General features: G+C 44.8%; 1 protein-coding gene across 2 annotated transcripts in view; it reads left to right on the top strand.

The window, feature by feature from the left end:
- The window catches only part of LOC120935997 (WAP four-disulfide core domain protein 5-like), a 74,928-nt gene that overhangs the window by 43,135 nt on the left and 16,881 nt on the right, over positions 1-14,912 (top strand). Inside the window, exons 1-2 of one of the 2 annotated variants that reach the window (XM_040348061.1) lie at positions 11,457-11,592; positions 14,631-14,792. In XM_040348061.1, the coding sequence (XP_040203995.1) occupies positions 11,487-11,592; positions 14,631-14,792 (268 nt within the window). In that variant the 5' untranslated portion in view covers positions 11,457-11,486. Of the gene's footprint in view, positions 1-11,456; positions 11,593-14,630; positions 14,793-14,912 lie in introns of those variants that run through there. The other variant, XM_040348062.1, reaches the window with a different exon arrangement.

Genomic DNA, 14,912 nt, shown 5'->3' with positions numbered 1-14,912 from the left:
CGGCGCAGTGTAAATTCATCAGCGTAATTCAAAGTAGGAAGGAAGTGGGCGTGATCCATTTAAATGAACCGTGACCCCATGCAAATGAAGGGCCAAACGGACGGCGCATGCGCCGTCACATGATCGCATGTCCCGTGCCCCTCTGCGCATGCTCACAACTATGCCTGGCGTTATTCCTGAGTTACGCCGGCCCACTGTTTACGCCCAGGGCATAAATACGCCCAGACATTGCGCCCGTTGAGTGCAAAAGTACCAAAAGTACACCTGTCTGGTTTGGTGGATTGGTGGCTTTTTTGGTGGCTTTACTTTTGCACAGATTGAAGACATGTCTGCCAAGCATTCTTGGACCCGCAAAAAGAAGCCATAATACTTGCTGCCATGGAGAGGTACTATGATCGCCTCCATGGGGCCCGCAGCAAGAATACCAGCAAGGGGAGAAGGGACGAGATCCTTCAGAGGATCACGGATCAGGTAAATGCCATGGGCAATGAGGCAAGGAGGCCAAAAGATATTGGGATGATAAATGATCTTCGCCGGAGGGTTAAGGAGAAGATGGCTCTCATGGTGAGCCATGCCAGGGGCACTGGTGGTGGACCTGCCTCCAGGGTCCGTCTCACTCCTGACGAGGAGGTTGTTGCCCGCTGCCTTACCAGGGTGCAAGTGGAGGGAATGCCGGGCTATGACTCAGTTCAGCCGCCCTTGAGGACAGGTAAGTGTGTTTTTATTCTACTATCTGGTGTGTAGCATGTGAGGGGGGGAAAGGGAATATGTGACAAGTGTGTGGGTCCACCAACATGTGAATGTTTTGTGTCATCTGCAGATGTCCAGGAGGGAGCTGGCCCATCTGGTGCCCCTGCCCGTCCCACACCATCCCCCGATGATTCTGCCCCTGCCCGTCCCACACCCTCTTCGTCTGATGAAGATGCCCCTGATCCCCAGGGAAGGCAAGCGGCATTGGTGGAGGAGAGTGGTGGCCAGAACTCCAGTGAGGAGGTCATTCAGGATGCGGAGCATTTGGGGGAGGAGGTGTCACTCTACCAGGAGGATTCGTCTACCTCGGCTGGTCCATCCCGGACGTCAAGCCTACGATCCTCGAGTCCCTCTGTCTCCACCCTTAACACACCAACTCCCTCTAATCCCTCTGGCTCCATCCCCAACCCACCCACTCCCTCAAGTCCCTCCCCCTATGCCAGGCCTGAAGCCTCTCGTGGGCCCAGGAAGGCAACCAGCAAAACCAGGGGGGTACCGGAATTCCTGCCTGTGACCCTGACTACTGCCCAGGACACACAGACCCACCTTATGGGTGAGATGGCCCAGGACCTGAGTAGAGTGGCCGACAGCCTTGGCGACAGGGGACACATCACGGATGGTCTGCAGGATGTGGCAGCCAATACCACAGCAACAATATCCTGCTTGCGTGATCTCCAGACCACCATGGCTACCCTTGTGGCAGAGGTGCGGACCCTGAATGAGTCCGTCCAGGGCCACACAGCTGCCATTGTGGGAGTCCAGATGGAGACCAACAACCTCCTGAGACGTATAGCGGTGGCATTAGAGGGCAGGCCTCCAGCCCTGGTGGATGCTCTTCCGCCTGATGTCCCCCCCCACCGTCAACCAGGCAGTTGCGGAGCCATGGCCGTGGCAGCAGTCAGGGCAATTAGTTTTTTTTATGGCTCTGGTGAAGAGTGTTTATTTATTTTTATTATGGCTCTGGTGAAGAGTGTTTATTTATTTATATTATGGCTCTGGTGAAGAGTGTTTATTTATTTTTACTCATAATGCACACGGTGAGGTGTGCAGATTAGTGTGACTGGTGTGTGAATGTGGGGGGTGACACTCCTGCCAGCAAAGGGGTGTCACCCTCGGCCGTGTGAATGGTGTATGAATGTACATCAACATAATTGGAGCCTTGGCGTGGCGTTGTTGCTCCCAAGTCCCGTGCAGTGGACTTGGGCTAATCCAATTTGATGAGGATGTGGGGTGTGTGCTAGGGACCACAGTGGTGTGCATTCTCCTTGTGCCATGATGAATGTGTGTGTTTAACGTGTAAAGATACGTTCCACGAGGCATCTCCTGATTGCTGTTCCCTCAGCAGACGGGGTATCCTCGGTTTGGGGGGGATTGTCTGGTTCGGGGGTCAGGTCATCACGTAGGTCAATCTCCAGGCCCTTTCTCACGGCGAAGTTGTGCAGAATGCAACATGCACCAATGATCTGGCACACAAAGTTTGGGGAATACAACAGGGTACCCCCAGACTTATCCAGGCATCGGAAACGGGACGTCAGGATGCCAAAGGTGCGTTCCACCACTCCACGGGTACGTATGTGTGCAGCATTGTATTTTCCTCTCCTGGGGTTTGGGGATTCCGAAATGGAGTCATGAGATGGGGTCCAAGTGCACATGCAGAGTCACCTGGAAGGGAAAAGACAGGAGGATGTTAGTCGTGCATGTGCCCCTCGTGATGTCTGCATCATGGGGGCGGACAGTCATTCCTGACACCCATGTCACTCACCAACCAGCCAGCTGTTGCAAAGATAAAGAACAAAGGCTGGACAGCCGCACTCTTTATTTTCAACTCTGCATACAGTCACTGCAAGCCCACAAAAATCAGTATGGCCAACGCGTTTCGCACTGGCGTCAGTGCTTAGTCATGGCTGTTCCCGTACACGTTCTGTTCAAATTCTGTTGGGATGGTGCTTTGACGGTATATGTAGCTGTCGTGGCTGGATCCTGGGTGTTTGGCACGGACGTGCCATATGAGGCCTTGGGCATCGACTATCACCTGTAGCCTTCATCACTGAATACAGTAACCAATACCAACAACCGGAACAAATTTTTAAAAAATACTGGCCCATCTTGAAGGCGGACAGAACCTTAGCCGCAATACTGCCAAAAAAAACAAGGTTCATCTAACGTAAGGCACCGACACTGAGAATGCATCTTGTTCATAATGTACTTGACCCCTCAACACAGGTGAACATATGTCCAGAACTCAAAGGGTTCTATAGATGCCAAAGGTGCCTTCCCTGCAAAACCAACAGACCACAGCCTCGAAGACGCACAACTGTCAAGTCCCATGTGTTTAACAAAGAATTTTCAAATTAAAGAACTGATCACATGTAACAGCACACATGTGACTTACGTTATAGAATGTCCCTGCCGGTTTCAATATGTTGGCCGTACCACCAGACCCTTACGTGTTAGAATAAGAGAACACATTAAAAATATTCGTAAGGGATTCCCAAAACACAGTGGGCCAGATTCAGAAAAGAGATACGACGGCGTATCTATGCGCCTGATTCATAGAATCAAGTTACGCATAGATATCCCTAAGATCCGACAGGTGTAAGTGTCTTACACCGTCGTATCTTAGGCTGCAATTTCACGCTGGCCGCTAGGTGGCGCTTCCGTTTGTTTTTACGCAAGGAATATGCAAATTAGTATTTACGTCGATTCAGAAACGAACGACCGCCCGCCGCTTTTTTTTTACGTCGTTTGCATTCGGCTTTTTCTGGCGTATAGTTACCCCTGCTATATGAGGCGTAGCTAATGTTAAGTATGGCCGTCGTTCTCGCACCGAAATTTGAATTTTTTACGTTGTTTGAGTAAGTCGTTCGCGAATAAGGCTGGATGTAATTTACGTTCACGACGAAAGTATGACGATTTGCCGACGTCATTTGGAGCATGCGCACTGGGATTCAGTCGCGGCCGGCGCATGCGTAGTTCGTTCGGCGCGGGGACGCGCTTCATTTAAATGATGCACGCCCCCTACCCGCCGAATTTGAATTCCGCCGGGTGATTTACGCTACGCCGCTGCAACTTTACAGGCAAGTGCTTTGTGAATAAAGCACTTGCCTGAAAAACTTGCGGCGGCGTAACGTAAATGACATACGTTACGCCAGCAGAAAGATCCGCTGATCTTTCTGAATCTGGCCCAGTCTCTCTCCAGACACTTCAAAGAAATGCACCATAAAGATCCATCTTGCCTTACCTTCTATGGAGTCGATATTATTAAAGACCACTGGAGGGGGGGCAACAATAAGATCCAGGTCTCACAAAATGAGACCCGCTGGATACACAGGTTGGGGACCCTAGCCACAGGAGGCCTCAACCTGGATATCGACCTCAACTGTTTCATTTCTAACTTCTAATTTACAACAATGTATTGACCCCTCTCTATCTTCTTTTTTTTTTTATAATTCTCCCCCCTTTCCCCAGCCTCTCCCACCCCCCCTGGTTACCACAACCCCCATACTCAATATATGGGGTCCAAGTCCTCAAATACTCCTCCTCTCGCTCCCTAAGTCCCATGGTAAGATTTTCCATCAGCTGAATCTCATTTATTCTGCTAAGCCATTGTGTTTTTGTTGGAGGAACCGTGCTCTTCCATAAGATTGGTATGCACGCCTTAGCTGCCGTTAATAAATGTCTTAATAAGGATTGTTTATACTTTTCCAGAGACAGTGAGATGTCAAAGAGCAAAAATGCTGCTGGTCTGTCACCTAGATTCACCCCGGTAATCTCTCGAATAGTCTCCGAGACCATATCCCAAAATTCCTTTAATTTTTGACAGCTCCAAAAAATGTGTATCATGGTCCCTTCTTCTTTCTGGCATCTCCAGCACATATTTGATGTATTCGGGAAGATCCGATTCAATAACTTTGGTGTTCTGTACCACCTGGTCAATACTTTGTATCCCCCCTCCTGGTATCTGGATGCAATTGACGCTTTATGTATAAATGAAAAGATCTTATTTTTCTGTTTCTCTGAGAACTTTGTGCCCAAGTCCCTTTCCCATGCCTGTATAAAAACTAATTCTTGAGGTGCACTTGAGTCAATCAATAGATTGTACATATATGATAGCATATGTCTCTTTGGTTCTTTCTTTAAGCAGATTTCTTCGAATTTCGACGGTGCTCCTATCTCCTCCTCTCGGATTTTTAGAGAACCTATGAAGGTTCTCAGCTGATTTCATCTCCATAAGTCTAAATCCTCACCATATGCTTGTTCCATCTGATCGTTATGCATCACATGATTATTGGTCATAAAATGTGTCAGTCTACTAATTCCCTTCCGTCTCAAATTGTTAAAACATCGGTCTTTAAGACCTGGCTCAAAGCTTGGGTTACCCAAAATGGGTGTCATTGGACCGATATGTTTCAGCAGATTTGTTTTCTTAGCGATCTTTCTGATCACTCTAAGTGTGGCATTTATCGTTGGGTGTTTTTTTATACTCTGAGGAATATTGCTTTCTGCTATCCATGCCAGACCTTCTAGTGGAATATTGCACATCTCACGTTCCATATTAACACATGGTTTGTCTTCCTGGTGTGTGCACCAGTCTGCTATACGAGCTAAGTGCGAGGCGTCATAGTAGCCTATAGGGTCTGTCTGGAAGTCCAACTCCCCCCCTTTCTTTCGGTAGACTCAGTATGTTCCTCCGTACTCTTGCAGATTTACCTGCCCAAATAAACTTCATAAATCTGGCTCTCATATCTCTCAAAAATCCCATCGGTATTTTTATTGGTAAGGTCTGAAACAGATATAGTATTCTTGGCATCAGATTAATTTTTACTATATTAATTCTGCCGAACCAAGAGAAAATTTCTTTATCCCACTTTTGCAGGTCGAGTTTAATTTGTTTTATCAGAGAAGCAAAATTTAATTCAAAAATCCTACTTATCTTCTTTGGTATCTTAGTCCCTAGATAGTCTACATGAGAATCTGTCCATCTAAGAGAGAAATTAGCTGTTAATTGCTGTTTCATCCGACTCTCTACCTCCACTCCCATAGCTTCCGACTTGTTGTAATTCACTTTAACCACTTAAGCCCCGGACCATATTGCTGCCTAAAGACCCAAGGTGTTTTTACAGTTTGGGACTGCGTCGCTTTAACAGACAATTGCGCGGTCGTGCGACGTGGCTCCCAAACAAAATTGGCGTCCTTTTTCCCCCACAAATAGAGCTTTCTTTTGGTGGTATTTGATCACCTCGGCGGTTTTTATTTTTTGCGCTATAAACAAAAATAGAGCGACAATTTTGAAAAAAATGCAATATTTTTTACTTTTTGCTATAATAAATATCCCCCAAAAACATATATATAAAAAAAAAAATTTCCTCAGTTTAGGCCGATACGTATTCTTCTACATATTTTTGGTAAAAAAAATCGCAATAAGCGTTTATCGATTGGTTTGCGCAAAATGTATAGCGTTTACAAAATAGGGGATAGTTTTATTGCATTTTTATTAATTTTTTTTTTACTACTAATGGCGGCGATCAGCGATTTTTTTCGTGACTGCGACATTATGGCGGACACTTCGGACAATTTTGACACATTTTTGGGATTTTTGTCATTTTCACAGCAAAAAATGCATTTAAATTGCATTCTTTATTGTGAAACTGACAGTTGCAGTTTGGGAGTTAACCACAGGTGGCGCTGTAGGATTTGGTTTACACTGTGTGTGTGTTTACAACTGTAGGGGGGTGTGGCTGTAGGAATGACGTCATCGATCGAGTCTCCCTATATAAGGGAGCACTCGATCGATGCAGCGCCATAGTGAAGCACGGGGAAGCCGTGTTTACATACGGCTCTCCCCGTTCTTCAGCTCCGGGGAGCGATCGCGACGGAGCGGCTAGAAACAAATAGCCGCGCCGTCGTCCCGGATCGCTCCCCGAGGGGACCCGACCGCCGCAAGTCGCGGGGGGGGTCCCAATCGGACCCCCCACCCACGTCTAGGCAGGGACGTACAGGTACGCCAATGTGCCTGTACGTGCCATTCTGCCGACGTATATGTACATGCGGCGGTCGGGAAGGGGTTAAAGTTAGATATTTCTCCATATCTTTTTATTTCTGCTAATAGGCATGGTAACGATGTTATTGGGGCGGTTATTGTAAACAGTAGATCATCGGCATAAGCTGCCACCTTATATTCTTCTCCCTTACCTCGTATACCCTTTATATCTGTATTTGCTCTGACAACTCTCAGAAATGGTTCCAGTGAGAGGATAAATATAATAGGGGAGAGGGGGCATCCCTGTCGGGTTCCATTCTGGATGGAAAAGCTATCCGATTTTATCCCATTTACTTTTACCCTTGCAGTAGGGCAAGAGTAAAGACTCATAATCCAATTCTGTAATCCCCTCCCTAATCCTATATGTTGCAGTATCGCTTTTAGAAATCCCCAATCCACTCTGTCAAAAGCTTTTTCCGGAACCGTCGAAATAAGGATTAGTGGCTTATTAAGTTGTTGGGCTAGATGTATTGTACTTAAAACTCTTTGGGTATTTTCTCTGCCTTCTCTGCCCGGCGTGAACCCGACCTGATCTGCATGTATCAGGGCGGGGATATACGTCAGAATTCTATCGGCCAATATCCTTGCGAAAATTTTTAAATCCACATTTAGCAAGGATATTGGGCGGTAGCTCGCGCACTGAGCAGGATCCTTCCCCTCCTTGGGAATTACTGCTATTTCTGCCATTAGAGTTTCCGCCAGCATCCTCTGTCCATCGCGAATTGAGTTAAAAGCTGAGATAAATTTAGGCGCAAGCTTTTCTGCGAATATTTTATAATATCGTAGTGTGTATCCGTCAGGGCCTGGGGCCTTTCCCAGTTTTAATGATCTGAGGGCACCTAAAAACTCCTCTATTGTGATCGGTCCGTCTATTTTCTCTGCGTTCTCTGTCGTTATACTGGGCATCCCTGAATCCTTTAAATATTCTTTTATCTTTTCTTCTCTGTCAGATATTTTTGCCCTTGATGATTTTTTATCCAATTGATACAAATTTGAATAGTAGTCTCTGAATACTCCCGCTATTTGCTGCGTAGATCTAACTACTTCATCTCCTTGCGTTTTGATTTTTTCAATCCGATTCCGGGCTTTCGTCTCCTTGAGTGCATTCGCCAACAGTCTGCTGGGTTTATTCCTCTCTATCTTCTTTACCACCATTATGTCCTCATATTTAATTATTACCCATGGTCCATGGGTTTCTAGGTATAAAAGGATAGAAAGCTTTAACCTGTATTAGATTGGGGTCTATGCTAGACACAGGGTATCAGTCACTCCCTTGTATATGCTTTATACAACACCCCATAAATCCAGTTTTAATAAATTTTTATTATGTCCTAGTCTTCATCTACTGTATATACGAACCCTCTAATGATATTACCCTGACGCATTTCCTTAGGTTTCCCATCCCATTTGCTTTTTTGAAAGGGAGGTTTCCAGTGATTCATCTTCAATTAATCTAATTAATTTATATTTTTTCCCCATGTATAAATCAAGTTATACACGCTTCCCTAATGGGATACTCCTTGATTGGGGAATCTATGATTTTATGACTGGCTCAAAAAGAATCTATGCTTCTTTATGGCCACACAGACCTTAAGCCATATAGGGGATTGAATACACATGCTTATTCCGTTCTGTCACCAGTCACATATTCACTTAATATTGGGTGAATGTACTATGAGTCTCTACTATCTAATGTTTGTTTTATAATTTATGCACTACTGCAACTTTGACCCTCTTTAGGGACGGATGTCAGAACTTACATCACACAGCTCACATTAGTGTAAAAAAAACAGACACATCACCTCTTGTATATATTTCTAGTATTAGGGTATGGATCACAATATCCTTCAGGATCTTTTTCACACTGCAAATTTCACATATAATTTTGCCTTATATATATTCCTGGTAACTACCACTAGTGGACATCGGTTCCTTTCAGGGCTTATCGTGCTGTGGACTAGATATGTTATCTGACATGCCCATCCCACAGGCATATGTTTGCACGTCTTCACGAAAGATTACACATAATCTGTATATAATATATTTTTTAGGGATGGTCCTTACTGATATATTACTTTTTAGCCATCAAACGTAAAGATTATATATGTATTAGACTGTTTATTTCAACAAGGGTTTCTACCTTCTTTTGAATCCAATTACATAATGTCTTAGACAGTGGTAGGTGATTATCCCAATTCCTAGTTTTGGCAACACCAAGGGTTAATGGAGGGTTGATCACCTACATCCACGGGAATTAACTGCCCAATTCAAATTAACATATCCCCCCCCCCCGGGAGGAGGGACACGCCTGCCGCTGTGTATGAGAAGTTTGACTTTGAAAAAGTCACATGACGAAACGCGTCAAAAAAAGGTGACCCACACGCAATTACGCACGCAAGCTCGCACGCCTACATCCCAGCCAACGCTAGCCACTAGTATGCCGACACTGGGCTGTGGAGGAGATCAACGGCGCTGTCAGCCGTTACTAATCCCAGCCCGCTTGGGACGGGCGACCAGCTCTGTTTATTTTTGTTCATTTTTGCTTGCTTTTATCTGGTGGGACTCAGTGCCATCTGGAACCACAAGCTGATGTTTTTTCCTAAATGTCATTTTTATTTCTATTTTTTATTTAAATAAATTATTCTTTGGAAATATTTTTATACATACTACACTATGTGGATTTCATTTTTTTTCATTTGAGTGACACACTGCACAACCATCACCAGAGACACTTTTTGGTCTCTGAGAAGCTGCACGGAGGACAGACACCGCCTGGAATCCAATAGAGCGCATTGTGCAACAAGAGGAAGAAAGGTACCATCACCAACTGCCTTTCACCCCACTTGGGGTAGCTACATCTGGTGAGTGGGGACCTATGAGGGGGAGCACAAAAGTCACCTACTATTGGATTGCGTGAGACTGGCACCAAGTCACTTCATCACTACCTGCTAAAGGCATATCAGTGATTGTATCCGTGTATTTTGACCTTTGACCTATTTATTTTTGTCAGCTTCAATACCAGAACATTATGGATTAATGGGACCTGTAGTGTATATATACTCATTACTGTTTTCAGAGTTGTGGAGTAAATTCTCATGAGGATTGAGAATATATTTTTACTACTATCTATTTTGTTCCCATCTGGACTTTTCACTTGCATTACTATTATTAATTTTTTTATTTGTGTTTGCTTGCAATACTATACCTCTGGATTTTGCCTCTTGGTCACTTGGGAGGCAATAGGCATTATTAGCCTTCAGTTATATTAGGTTCTTTATCACACACTATTGAGTACATACGATTACAGCCATATCCTGCTGGCCTGCACAGGTTCCTGACCACACACATAGGAACACATTTTCATTTATATTTTTTTCCACACCTTGATATATATACATATATATATTTTTTTCCTCTTCACACACGTTACCTGGAAACCAACTTAGGCTGGTGGTCCAGGCTTAGCCACTTTTTGGCACACCTTTTTTTTCACATTTGTACCAGCAACAGGGTAACCTCTACATACCTCACATAGACACACTGGGCCAGATTCACAACGGACTTACAGCGGCGTATCTCCGCGTACGCCGTCATAAGTCCGAATGTGAGCCGTCGTATCTATGCGCCTAAATCTTAGAATCAGTTACGCACAGATTTAGCCAAGATATGAGCGGCGTAGGAGACTCCTACGCCGTCGTATCTTGGGTGCAATATTTACGCTGGCCGCAAGGGGCGCTTCCGTAGATTTATGCGTCGAATATGTAAATTAGGTAGATACGCCGATTCACAAACGTACTTGCGGCCGCTACGCCGTTTACGTAAGGCTTACGTCCGGTGTAAAGTTACCCCTGCTATATGAGGCGTAGGTAATGCAAAGTACGGACGTCGGCAAGCGTATCTTTTTACGTTGTTTACGTAAGTCGTACGTGAATGGGGCTGTGCGTAGGTTACGTTCACGTCACAGGCAATGGGCCTGGCGTATCTTAAGGAGAAAATTCGACGTGATACTGAGCATGCGCGCACATGCGCCGTTCGTTAGGCGTGTCATTTATGTGGGGTCATGATTGATTTACATACAACACGCCCACCTCTTCCACATTTGAATTACGCGGGCTTACGCCGGCCCATTTATGCTACGCCGTCGCAACTTACGGAGCAAGTACTTTCTGAATACTGCACTTGCCCGTCCAAGTTGCGGTGGCATAGCGTAAATAGGATACACTACGCCCGCGCAAAGTTACGCCCATATACGTGAATCTGGCCCACATTCTTTGTATTTGGCCTCTTGATCGCCATTAGCAGCGCCATTTCCCCCTTCTCGTTTTATCAAGGGTGGGCAAGGGTCCATCTTTCCCGTACAAGTCATAAATGCCTAAAGGTCAAGTATATTCCACCATAGTAACGTACATGAGAAGTATCTTCCTTTGCAATCGTATATTGTATGGGAACAGGTTCTGCCTGTTCTCAGTGCTTCCCTTCCTTCTTCCCTATAAGAGCCCAAGACATTATAGGGACCCAGTTATGCCATCAGAATTTGCGTAAGTGGCTAATTACGTAGGAAGCCTTTTATTTTTGCAATCATCCATTGTGTGGTAGCCGATTCAACCCTGTTCCCTCCCTTCCTTCTTCCTCATATGGTCTATATAAAAGTCTCCTCATCTCACAGACTTCTCAGAAAGATTTCTAGGAACTGAACATGTCTCCAGAGACCGGATCCCTCCTGCTACTCCTCCTGATCTGTGCAGGAGCCACCGCTTTAATTCCAAGCACTGCAAACCTCACCGATGATAAAGAACTTTTAGGTAAGAATTTAAAATTATGTAAAATTCAGGTAAGGACTCAACCAACTTATAAATGTCTACGTCTTGGATATATATTACTATAGAAAATAAAATGCAGGCAAATCTATTATATTTTTAGAGTGTTGTGCAATGTGTATATTCATCATTTATGAATGAGAATGGGTTCAAAACCTCTTCCAATGCTTTGTTATTTTGTTCTGGGATGGAGAAGGTTAATGCCTCGTACACACGGCTGGTTTTCCCGACTGGAAAACTGCGAGGAGAGCCTTTAGCTAGGAATCCCGGCCGTGTGTATGCTATCTTTTTTCCCACCGGGAAACAGGCGGACTTTTGCCCGGTGGTTTTTGGCAGTTTTCCTATGGGAACAACTGCCATGGAGCATACACACGGCCGGGATTCCCGGCCAAAGCTCCATCGCAGTTTTCCTTTCGGGAAAACCTGCTGTGTGTAGGGGAAAGGCTGACTGAGCAGGTTCTTGGCTTTCCCCGTAAATACCTTTTTTTTTACCGCCGGACAGTTTCTTATCCTGAGTGGACCTCACATAACGTCCTGTCAGGAAGCACCAGTTGCGCAGCAGGGGATAGGCATGGGAAGTCACTGGGACACAGCCAATGACTGATCAGAGTACCGGCTTGCTGCTGGTACCAATGCGACCGTGACCAATCACAGCAGGTCAACATGACAGTTTTACACAATAGATGGCTTCCTTTCATGCCATCCATTGGATACAATTGTGTTGCTAGCTGTGATTGGTCAATTTGATCACATGGTACGGATGGGGGTAACCACAGCTCATCTGTACCATATGATTAGCTGTGATTGGTCACTTTCATCACATGGTACGGATAGGGGGAAACCACAGCTCATCTGTACCATATGATTAGCTGTGATTGGTCAATTTGATCACATGGTACGGATGGGGGTAACCACAGCTCATCTGTACCATATGATTAGCTGTGATTGGTCAATTTGATCACATGGTACGGATAGGGGGTATCCACAGCTCATCTGTACCATATTATTTCATGTGATTGGTCAATTGGATCACATGGTACAGATAGGGGGCAACCACAGCTCATCTGCACCATATGATTAGCTTTGATCATAGCTCATCATAGCTCAATCATAGCTCATCACAACAAAACAAACTGAATGATTCGGTTTCATTCAGTAAAATGTTTGCTTATACTGTAGCAATGTAAGTCACTGCTATAAGCAAACATAATGTTTAACCACTTCAGCCCCGGGCCATTTGTCTGGCCAAAGACCAGAGCATTTTTTTGCGATTCAGCACTGCGTCACTTTAACTGAAAATTGCGTGGTCCTACTACGTGGCTCCCAAACAAAATTGATGTCTTTTTTTTCCCCACAATAGAGCTTTCTTTTGGTGGTATTTGATCACCTCTGCGTTTTTAATTTTTTGCACTATAAACGGAAATAGTGACAATTTGGCGTTTTTTTTTCCTCAGTTTAGGCCGATATGTATTCTTCAACCTATTTTTGGTAAAAAAAATCACAATAAGCGTTTATTGATTGGTTTGTGCAAAAGTTATAGCGTCTATTAACGCTATTTTATTAATATTTTTACTAGTAATGGCGGCGATCAGCAATTTTTATTGTGACTGAGACATTATGGCGGACACATCGGACACTTTTGATGCCATTTTGGGACCATTGTCATTGATACAGCGATCGGTGCTTTAAAAATGCACTGATTACTGTACAAATGCCACTGACAGTGAAGTGGTTAACCAGTAGGGGGCGCTGAAGGGGTTAAGTGTGTCCTAGGGATGTGTTCTAACTGTGGGGGGGATGGGCTACATGTGACATGACACGGATCACCTTCTGATTACAGGGAGCTGTGATCAGTGTCCCGTCACTAGGAAGAATGGGGAAATGCTTGTTTACCCGTTCTTCCTCTCCGTGAGACAATCGCGGGTATGCCCGCGGACATCGTGTCCGTCGGACCCGCGGTCGAACTCATGGAGCTTGCGGCGCGCACGCGCCCACAATACCGCAACTTAAAGGGGACGTACAGGTGTACAGCTATGTCCATCTGCCCAACCGTGTCATTGTGCCGACATATATAGTCGTGCACTGGTCCTTAAGTGGTTAAAAAAATAAAAAACTGATCACTTCCCCAGAGTAGTACAATGTCAGTGTGTTAAAAAAAATTGTAAAATATATATATATATATATTTTCGTACTGTCACCATGCAGTGTCCCTGATCACTGCCACACTGTTATATGACAACGCTGTACTGCACAAGAAGTGACAGTATGCAAAAATAAAATAAAAATTTGTGAATTTTTTTTTATTATTTCTTTATTTTTCAAGAAATTATGACAAAAAAATATGAATAAAAAAAAAACCGCCATGCCTCTTACCAAGTACCTTGGACTGGTCCAAATCATATGGTGGAGGGGGGATTATGGTGTGGGGTTGTTTTTCAGGGGTTGGGTTGGCCCCTTAGTTCCAGTGAAGGGAACTCTTAAGGCGTCAGCATACCAAGACATTTAGGACAATTTCATGCTTCCAACTTTGTGGGAACAGTTTGGGGACGGCCCCTTCCTGTTCCAACATGACTGCACATCAGTGCACAAAGCAAGGTCCATAAAGATATGGATGAGTGCGTTTTGAGTGGAGGAAATTGACTGGCCTGCACAGAGTCCTGACCTCAACCCGATAGAACACCTTTGGGATAAATTAGAGCAGAGACTGCAAGCCAGTCCTTCTCGTCCAAAATCAGTGCCTGACCTCACAAATGCGTTTCTGGAAGAATGGTCAAACATTCCCATAGACACACTCCTAAACCTTGTGGACAGCCTTCCCAGAAGAGTTGAAGCTGTTATAGCTGCAAAGGGTGGGCCAACTCAATAATGAACCCTACGGACTAAGAGTGGGATGCCATTAAATTTCATGTGCGTGTAAAGGCAGGTGTCCCAATGACAATTAAGTGTATGTACAGTATGTGTGTGTGTATATATCTAAGAAAATATCTGTGATTCATTTATGGTTCACCTCATTACCCTCTCAGGTAGACAGCCTCCGGGGAAACCTGGTAGGTGTCCTGCAGATGTGGAATTCAATGTTGATGGCTCCACGTTGCAGAATGAATGTAGGCGAGATGGACACTGTGAAGGCAAGATGAAGTGCTGCTTCTCAGGGGGTAGAAGACAATGTCTGCTGCCATTGGACGGTAAATATTTTATAATCTGTCTGAGAATACGATGAGATCATAAAAACGTGACCTGTTCTGCTTTGTGTCTGAGACAGAAACAGAAAGAGAGATTTAAGCTAATCTTCAGATGTATTTCAA

Source organism: Rana temporaria, chromosome 4 (genome assembly GCF_905171775.1).
Source record: "Rana temporaria chromosome 4, aRanTem1.1, whole genome shotgun sequence".
Taxonomy (NCBI): Eukaryota; Metazoa; Chordata; class Amphibia; order Anura; family Ranidae; genus Rana; species Rana temporaria.
This window is presented reverse-complemented; position numbering and strand designations above follow the sequence as displayed.